At 44.4% G+C, this 9,180-nt stretch overlaps 2 protein-coding genes across 2 annotated transcripts in view; one reads left to right on the forward strand and one right to left on the reverse strand.

Annotated features, from left to right (window-relative positions):
* The window catches only part of LOC102388588 (cytochrome c oxidase subunit 6A1, mitochondrial), a gene marked incomplete at its 5' end in the record, with an annotated part of 3,458 nt that extends 390 nt beyond the window's left edge, over nt 1–3,068 (forward strand). Inside the window, 2 exons of the mRNA XM_025199290.1 lie at nt 1,779–1,918; nt 2,807–3,068. Coding sequence (XP_025055075.1) covers nt 1,779–1,918; nt 2,807–2,893 — 227 coding nt within the window. The remainder of the gene's footprint in view (nt 1–1,778; nt 1,919–2,806) is intronic.
* Nucleotides 3,069–5,098: 2,030 nt separating this feature from the next.
* TRIAP1 (TP53 regulated inhibitor of apoptosis 1) lies at nt 5,099–9,165 on the reverse strand. The gene is made up of 2 exons (XM_006019837.2): nt 8,974–9,165; nt 5,099–7,579 (listed from the first exon to the last, which is right to left on the reverse strand). Exons 1-2 carry the CDS (start codon nt 9,118–9,120, stop codon nt 7,496–7,498), a joined length of 231 nt encoding a protein of 76 aa, XP_006019899.1. The 5' UTR covers nt 9,121–9,165; the 3' UTR covers nt 5,099–7,495.
* Nucleotides 9,166–9,180: the final 15 nt, after the last annotated feature.

Consider the following 9,180-nt stretch of genomic DNA (forward strand, 5'->3'; position numbering starts at 1 on the left):
GGGGCCCTGCGGTGCGGCCGGGCTGGCGCCGTCCTACAGTGGCGCAGCGGGAGCCAGGGCGCTCCGCCAGGCCGCTCGGGATGGGGCGGTCCCCGGGGGTGCCTGCGTCTGCGCTCGGGTGCGCCGCCCAAGGGCGCTTGGGGCCTCCAGCACTGAGACCTTGGGACAGCCCCGCTCAGCGGCTGCCGCATCCTGAGGGCGACTCAAGTCAGGGGGTGCCCGAACCTCTAGCATAAAAGCTTCCTAGATGCCTGTAGGGCTCGTGGGTCAGCCTGGAAACAGCCTGTCAACAGGCTGCTCCGGCTCTGCCCCCAGCCAGATTCTCCCCTTAAGTATTCCTCCCCTGCCATAATTGCAGGCTGGATCAACCAGGCCCTCTCCTGGTGGACTTCACGACTAAGACATGCTGCCCCCTCATCTGATGTGTGTATGGTTAAAGTTCTTGTTCAGTCTGTCAAAGACTTGGGCTCGAGTCCTCTTCCTCAATCCATTCTTACTGATTCCTAGTTGAATGCTTTGTCCGTTGAGGGGCAGCACGTGGCTTGCTTAGAAAGCCCCCCCAGGAGACAGATGGGTTAAATCTTTTGCCTCTCTGTCTGCTTACTGGCCATGAGAAGGATCCCTCCAGGGGAGGGATTTCAACTTAGTTCTTCCTCCTTCCAGCTGAGGGCTTTTCCAATGGAAGTGTTGGATAAAGAAGTGTCACCATCTCCTCCCTTGGAAAGCACATGGGTGCTTACTGGAGGAGAGTGCAGAGCAAATCCCTAATAGGGGAGGTGTGGTTTCTGGCAATCCAGTGAGTGGTGCCTAAGCCCAGAGCTGACACAACCAGGTTGTGGGGCCCCACCCCTGCTCCGATCCAGGCTTGGACCCAGAGAAACTGCTGTGGGGGTGGGGTAGAGAGTGGCTGGATGCGGAGCTGCTGCTCTGCTGCTGCTGCTGCTGCTTTGCCTCCCACCCAGCTCCATGGGGCCTGGGGCAGTTGCCCCAATTTGCCCCCTCCCCCTCTGACGGCCCTGCCTAAGCCCTGAAGAGTCGGGGCTTGAGACTTTTCCCTGTCTTTGGTATCTTTAACTGTCAGTGTCAGAAGATCCCTGTCTAAAGCATGTTGGCTTTTGTGGTTGCTATTATTGAGTTTTTAATTCTTGATGCCTTGTATATGAAGCCAAGGTGGGAACTCCACTAGGTGGCTAAGCTCTGAAGTTGAGCACTGATCACTACAATGCTTAAGCTTGCTTTGTGTGCTTAGCCCCATATAACCAAATCTCTTTCAAAAAAAAAAAAAGAAGAAAAGGAAACCCTAAGCAGACTGTGGCTAATGAATCATTTTGCCAACCGTAATATTGTTCAGTTTGAAATCCACTGTTAAGTCTACAGGGTACTTGTCAGCAAAAAGTGGGTGGTTATATAGGGAATTATAAAATAGAAAGAAGGCTTTCACTGTTTTAAAAGTAACAGACTAGCATTGACCAGAAAAATTGTCTAAGCGGTTCTGTCAGAACATGCCACTTAAAATAAATCTAATTCTTGAGCATAGATAAGCAAAGCTTTGTAGAAGTTGCTTTTGAAACAACAGGTTTTTTTGTGTGTGTAAACCGTGAAACTTCATTTTGAGACTGCTTCCAAAGTTTTTAAAAATGATAGGTTGTTATGCAGAACTTCCCATTTTGTAACAAGATTAATTACTAACACTTCCTGAAACGTTGTTCTAACAAGTGTGATTTTGAAACTATCTCTAATGTTGCCCATCCTCAGTATCCTGTTTCTCTCCTTGCTAGCTCGAACATGGAAGCTCCTGACCTTTTTTGTTGCTTTGCCTGGTGTGGCAGTCTGCATGTTGAACTGCTACTTAAAGGCGCAGCACAAGCATGAGAGACCAGAGTTCATTTCTTATCCTCACCTCCGTATCAGGACCAAGGTATGTGCAGCAGTATGGCCCAGACAATTACTTTCTCAAATCACTTAGTATGGTTCTATTGTCAGCCACCCTGCCTTTTGTCTGCTGCTGAAAGACAAGGAACCATCTTTGCATTTGTAAGGTTTCAAGTGTTCACTTCCTGTGAGGTGGGTTGTGAGCTTTTAGGATCTCATCCAAGACATTTTTGTAAATGGACATATCTAATTTTCATTTTCTTGGGAGTGAATTTGATGCATCATCAAAACAATTTTGCTCTTAAATAGCACATCTCTCTGATCTTAAGCTAGACTTAAATTAATGAATAAGGAAAAAGACTGGACCAGAGTTATCAATGTGGGGGTTATACAGGCATAGGAGTTGCAACTATGTTGAAGTAAGAGGGGTGCCTTGTGAGCGAGAGAATCCCTGAAATAGTGGTTAGCATCTGTCCATCCATAGGAAACTTGTTGAAAGAAAGGGTAAAAATACTAGCAGGTTCTAATTCTCATTCTACTGTTACACTTCTATGCAGAATGGATTCATACTAAGCTGCCTCTAATCCATAGTTGTCTTTGATATACTGACTCAAACTCATTCCTACAAATACATGCTTGTGACTGCTCTTTGCACATCTCTGCATTGCAAGTTTGTCTTTTTTACCTTTTAGATGGTGACTTATCCAAGCACCCCACACTTAAAGTGAAGCTCCATTTTGTGCTTTTATCCTTTCTGTTCTAGCATAAATGACAGGTGTGAGGTCTGCATCAGTTGGCTCATACACTACCCTTTCAGTTGCATAATGTTCTTGAGCCTGGCTTTACTACCTTTTACAGGTGTTATTTCCTTGTACCTTAGCATTTCTGTCAAGCGATTACCAAGCAATTTTTAATACATTTCTTCTTTTAACAGCCCTTCCCTTGGGGAGATGGGAACAAAAGTCTATTCCACAACCCCCATGTCAATCCTCTCCCAACTGGCTATGAAGATGATCACTAAAGATGTGGACCACAGCAACTTGAGCTACTGATATATTCTGACCAGAACATTTGTATGGGACCTTTCATCTAAACAATTATTCTGCATTCCTGTACTGTAAGGTTATAAATGACATTCTGACCCCTTGTACTGTACCTGTAGAAGAGGTCACCTTAAATAAATAATTCCACTTGGATTTCTGTGTGAATCTTGTGAAAAGTCTTGCTCTAGTTTCTACCCATCTAGACAGTCTTATTGTTAATATGTCTTTCAGGTAAAAGGTTTTCAACTTTTAAGCAAGAGCATAATGGGCTTAAATGCTGCTGCTTTGTTTTTTAAGCAGACCCTTACTGCAGGCTTCTGCTTTATCATTATTGCCTCTAACAGATGAGTGGAAGATGCATGCAAGCATCAAGATCTTTAGCATGGTTAAGTTTCAGATTAAATGAATTAAATTTGACGTCTGTCTAATTGACCTTGTTCCCAAAGCCATAATGTATGCTTTACTGATTTGGTTGGTATGGAAAGATTTCTTGAGACCACCAAAGGGCAGGAATATTACTAAAATAAAAACATGAAATCTATTCTAGCAAAGAAGCTTGCACTGATCCATCTATTCCAGTGTTCCTGATGCTCCAAATTGTATACCAGACATGTAGGGAATAACAGATCTATCAACAAGACTTACTCCCATTAATTAATGGTGTTTTACTTTAGAAATCCTGTGCAGCATCTCCAATGACCTGAGATGTTAAACCTGTCAAAAGATGTATCTCCCTCTGGTTCTCTATTAAGAGGAGGGAGGGGTGGGGGTGGGCTGAACGGGAAATAAGACCTGTAGTTAGTAGCAGGGAGAAAAATTGTTGAGAAGGGAGCATGTGGAATATAGCTGTCCAGTTGGAGCCTAAGATACAAAATCACATACTGTAGGGCTCCATATGGCATTCTTCTGTAAAAGTGAAGCAAAGGTGTTTATTTGTTTCTTCCTTTAGATTTCCAGTAACACAATCTCTTTATAGAAACTTGATGGACTGGAGGCCTTTTATGAACTTAATACCATGTTTGCCCAGATCCAAGATGACCTGCTCTTGTTCCTCTCCCCCCTACCCCAATTAATTATATGGCTAGAAAATTGTAAATCTATTAGTATTTTTCCACATATAGAACTTAATTAGTGAAAGATCATCTTAAATGCATCCTCTGCACTGCTGTGGTAGTGGGGTGAGGGACAAGATGCCTACCCCCTTCCCTACTTTTTGCTACAGTTCTGATCCTTCAGGGAAGCTGGCAACAGGAGTAGCATCAGCAGCCAGCCTGGTCAGGGAACAGTGGCAGTTCCAGGCAGCTAGGTTGGGGAGCTGGAGCAAAAGGTAGAGGGGTGAGGGCAGGTAAAGGTGGGGAGGTAAAGAAGCGGTCCCCTATCCATCCCTAGTTTCCCCTGTACTCACACCATTAAATGAACCATTCAAATCTGGGGTAGGCTGAGCTATCATCTGCCCTGGGCTCTGTTCCCCTCCCATGTATGAAAAGTATGTTTTGTTATAAGGAAAACACTTTTTTATGTTCATGTATCAATGCTTATTTTGTCTCCAAATACCCTCTTGCATTTTTCCTTCATGCTGTTGCTAGAATCAGAAGAAATGGGGAATTCTAAAAAGTCCACGTAAGAAGATACGGTTTTCCCTATCCCAACTTTACAGGATTTAATTCATACCCTTTATTACAGCTCAACAAAGCAATTTTGGCCAATTACATGAGGCAGCTTAAATAAACTATCCCCTGCATTAAAGCACATCTAAGGCGCTGTCTGGTGAAGCTGGTTTTCAGGCACTACAATTCCTTGTTTTCCTCCTACACAAGCTTCAGTAAAATGGAGTGAAGTTGCAAGCACAGGTGACCCTTAATAAAGGAATGTTAGTTGCATATCTCAAACCACCTTAATTCTGTTCCTGCAACAATGTCAACTTTCATCCTTCCCCTTCTCCGCCGGAAGAATCAAAGTGCTGTATGGAAAAACTGGTAATGGTTAGCTTTACCTTAACACAGCATTCAGTTTTTCTTCTGAGAATCATTCATCTAGTCTGTGTGCTTAACCAGGGTGCAGTTGCACCCTGGGGTACCATAAGATCATTCTAAGGGTGCTGGCACAATATTAGCACTGTTAGATGTGCAAACACCTCCTACATGTTATTCACCAGAGAAAGCCAGAAATTTGAAACAAGAATCCAAAGTAAAAAATGTTCTTTTATGGTCTTCCTGCGGTCAAAAGCTGTCATCGTTTTCCTGAGTTCCTTGCCCAGAAAGAATTGCTGTTATTTTTTTGTATCAAAAAATGAGTGAAATCTAAAAGCTGCCATTTTCCAAGGGCTGCCTTAAGTCTAAATTTAAAGATTTAGATAAGGAAAAAAGCCAGCTCTGCTTCTAATAACACTCTGGGTGGGACTCAATTATTAGATGGCATTTTACAGGGTCAGGTTCCCAAAGAACTAAATGCTTGGTGAAGATTCTAGGAATGATTAACCCTGCTATGCCATGTGTGGTGTTGGCAGTTCAGTCTTTTGGATACTGTGTGCAGTTATACAGCAACAAATGTTTTAGGCCAATCTCAATTCTAAAGGTCATGGCTGGCTACATACACTCTTAAATAAGAGTTCAACAGTTGCAGAGCACTGCTATTCAGCAGAGGAAAAATCAAGACAAGATCAACTGCAACCTTAACTTCTACTTTCTGGAAGATGTGTTGTTCCAAGTACTTTTAATGGCACCGAGTACTTATTCCCCATGTTGCAGAGATACTACTGTGACTTTCTGACTTTTAAAGCTATTGAAAAGACTGGGAGGGGAGGGGAATTTTATTCCTGTGATCCTAGAGCAGTTTACAGCTACAGACCCTAAGAAACCGTCTCCTGTAAAACACCATTGTCTGGAGATACTGTGCTTACAGCCTTCTATGGCATCTCATAACAGAGCTCCATCCCTGCAAGTCTCATTAGTTGAGTAGGGCACTCCTGCTCTTGAACCTAGGAAGGCACAATGGAGTACAGCTGGTCTCTTGCTAACTGTATTCCCAAAGAACCAACACTGTTTTGAGCTCTGAAAGAACAAAAAAGGATTTATCAGGTTGGGCTTTGCCCTCTAGCCTTTGACTCCATATTCCCCTCACAATCCAGCAGCCCCTTATCTTCATCATAGTGTTCTTGAGGGTAAAAGACTCAGCTCTTTTATTGAACTGGCTGGGAATTTTCCCTTTTGCAAACTTCAATGTCCACATGAAGGGAAAGAATGACCCCCGATTTGGGTCCCTCAAACCCCCAAATCCCTTGCCTTTTCAGTTCCTCCGACTGAACAAAAGCAAGAAAAAGCCACTTTCTTAAGGGATCTTGTAGGATATTCAGTGAGTTGAAAAAGGTAGAACTTACTCCTAATAGACCTCCTCATGTCTGCATAAGGAAATAGCTATCAGAAACCTGATGGGGAAAAATTCTTTCCTTATGAGAGGTCTCTAGCCACTTATATTACAATTCACAGGTTAGTTCGAAAGATTAGTGTTGTACTTGCAGAAAAAAAGATATTAAGCTTACATCTCTAGCAATCCTTTGCCCAAAGTATTTCAAAATCTAAGTCGAGTAACTCTTAAAAAAAAAAAAAGAGAGAGAGACTAAACTACTAAATTTGGGTGCTGGACATGACTTAGGTAGTCCTATCTTGATGTGCTTTTTCTTCTTCTTCCTTCAGATTTTTCTTCTGGCTCCAAAGTAGCAAGAAGTCTCTACTGAAAGAAAAGCAATACAGATGCCCTTATCCAATTCATAGTTATGTGAAGCCAAATCTAGTAACTAGGGTCAGTCTGGCACTTTTATGGTATAGCATGGAAAGGTGTAAAGGATACTGACTAAGCATGCACTGCAACTTTACTCTCGAAGCTGGAGTCACTTGCTAGTAGACAGCAGTAACATATTATCAGTGCTTTGAGTGAGGCTACTGAGCATAACTCCTCAAGTCAGTGTTTCTCCCCTGTGGCAGGTTGCCTTCGGCCTTTCTTGAAGGCCAAAGTCAGGTTTAACTACACCCCTGCATCCTTTAGTTAAGTATAACTTGACCTGACCAGGTTACATTCTTCATTGCATATATCCAAACACTGCAGACCCAATGGTGGTAGCATTTAAAACACTGCTATAATTAAACGGATGAGAGGCAAGGCTGTAGCCCATAATATTTAGTAAAACAAAGATCAGTCAAGATGTAGCCCACTAAAATTTGGCAGCATGCACCTTTTCATGTTCATCTTAACACTGGAAATTGTCTAATATATAAATAAGAAACAGAAACCAATCCTAACAAGCATTCCTCAGTTCAGAGTACATTTGTTTAGGAAGTTAAATGAAGAGTTTTTCACACTGCAGAACGTAATGCTCATTTCAATGCTCATTTCAAATGGAACAGTAATTGCTACACAGCTCAGCATTAAAAAACTGCACAGAAGACTCCTTGCTTTTTAAAAAACCAGACAGAAGCAGCAGCTGATTTAAAGCCACCTTCCCATCAGCTGTCCTCTAGTCTTTTGTAAGATGATTTTTTTGAGCCCAAAGATCAAGCTAATGGTTCTGTGTGGTCCAACTGAAGTCATGAGGAGTTTTCAGCTTTTCCTTTGCTGGGGCCCATGAATTCCAGCCCTTCAATGGGGATGTCCTTCTCCTTAATAGCTTTCTAGGAGGAAAAAAGAAGCAAATATTTTATACATCTTTTGCTGTGAAGACTTTCTTGGTGCCTGATGTGATTTAAGACCACTCTGCTCTAGCTCAAGTTGGTATTAAGGCTTCCAAGCTAGACCAAAGAAACTCCGAGCGTTCCTGCTAAATCAGTACTGAACTGCAGCCTAGACCCTCACTCATCTCACATCCACACTCCCTCCCACTACCATCTCAGTAAAAGGGCAAATTCTACTTGGTAAGGGAAAGAAAGCAAGCTGAGGGACTCTCTGAAGAAGTCACAGTGCTGGAAGCAGAAAAAACAAAACAGAAGTGAATGAAGGATTTGCGGAGGACTAGATTTTAGATTTACAGCACCATTGGAGGAATAGAACTCTTTTGCTGAAGGAAAGAAATTAACAAAGTGGTTCTTAACCAAAAGGGAAAAGAGAATGCACATTATGAAGAATGAAAGAATGAAATGCAAGGAAACAGCAAAAGGCGGCACACAAGTGGAAACAATAAGTTTTGTAAAATTAAATGTCTAAAAATCCCCAAAGGGACACTCAAAGACTCTCAGTAAACAGGCTCTCTCAGTGAACTGTGCGGTCAGCCCCTTCTACCTGCGTTGGAAATCATTAAGGAATGATGGCTCAGGTGTTTGGCCCCTTACAGGGTGTGGGTCCTGCTGATGAGCTGATACTGCAAAATGAGCAAACGTAATCTCACATATATTGAGTAGGTTCTGTAAGAGGTGGTAATGCTTCTTTAGACTAGCTTGGAAAGGTTGCTCCTTTGTGAAGTTTTAGCCTGTCTAAAAGCTTATATGACTCTAAATCCAAATCAGCTCACTATGGGCATTATATAATACAGCCCTACAGGTCATCATGGCTTCACAGTGAGGTAGTGCTGCAAACAAAAACATCCTACTGAGGTCTGTACCATGCCGGGCAGCTCCTCATCTGGTGTTTTGTCTCAAGGAAATGAAACACTTGAGAGTTTGTAACGAAGGAGAAGCGATGCTGGGCTATGGCCAGGTGAGAAACGGACACAAGGGATGTTTTTGAAGAGGAAACATTCGAGAAGACAAGAGGAGCCCGTGCTGTCACCGCAGAGGTTACCACGGTGTCAACGAACGACCCGTCAGCTCTCGCACGGCATTTCTTCTCCCGGCGGCGCCCGGGCCCCGGGGTCCGTCTCCCCGCCAGCACGCCGAGCGCAGCAGCAGCAGCGGGCGCGGGCTAAGAGGGGTTAAGCATCCCCGGCTCGCGGCTGCCTTGAGGCTCCCCGGGCGCGCGCCTCCCGGCAACAGGCCCGGGCCCCCTTCCTCTGCACCAGCCACGCGCGGCGCGACGGGGCTTCCCTACAGGGGAAGGGCGGGAGGCGGGTTTCGCACGCGGGCGCGGCGCCCACCTGCACACAGAGCTGGTAGCGCTTGAAAAGCTGCACGCAGGGGTCCCCCGCGCTCTCGCCCTTGAGGAACTTCTCAGCGAACCAGCGGTTGAAGCACTGGTCGTACTCGCGCTTCAGCTCCGTACAGGCCTCGCCCACGCTGTTCATGGCGGAACCTCCGCCGCCCGAGGGGCGGGCCTCGCCGGGACGTACCTTCCCACCGGCGCC

The sequence above is a fragment of the Alligator sinensis genome, unplaced genomic scaffold (assembly GCF_000455745.1).
Source record: "Alligator sinensis unplaced genomic scaffold, ASM45574v1 scaffold505_1, whole genome shotgun sequence".
Classification (NCBI taxonomy): domain Eukaryota; kingdom Metazoa; phylum Chordata; order Crocodylia; family Alligatoridae; genus Alligator; species Alligator sinensis.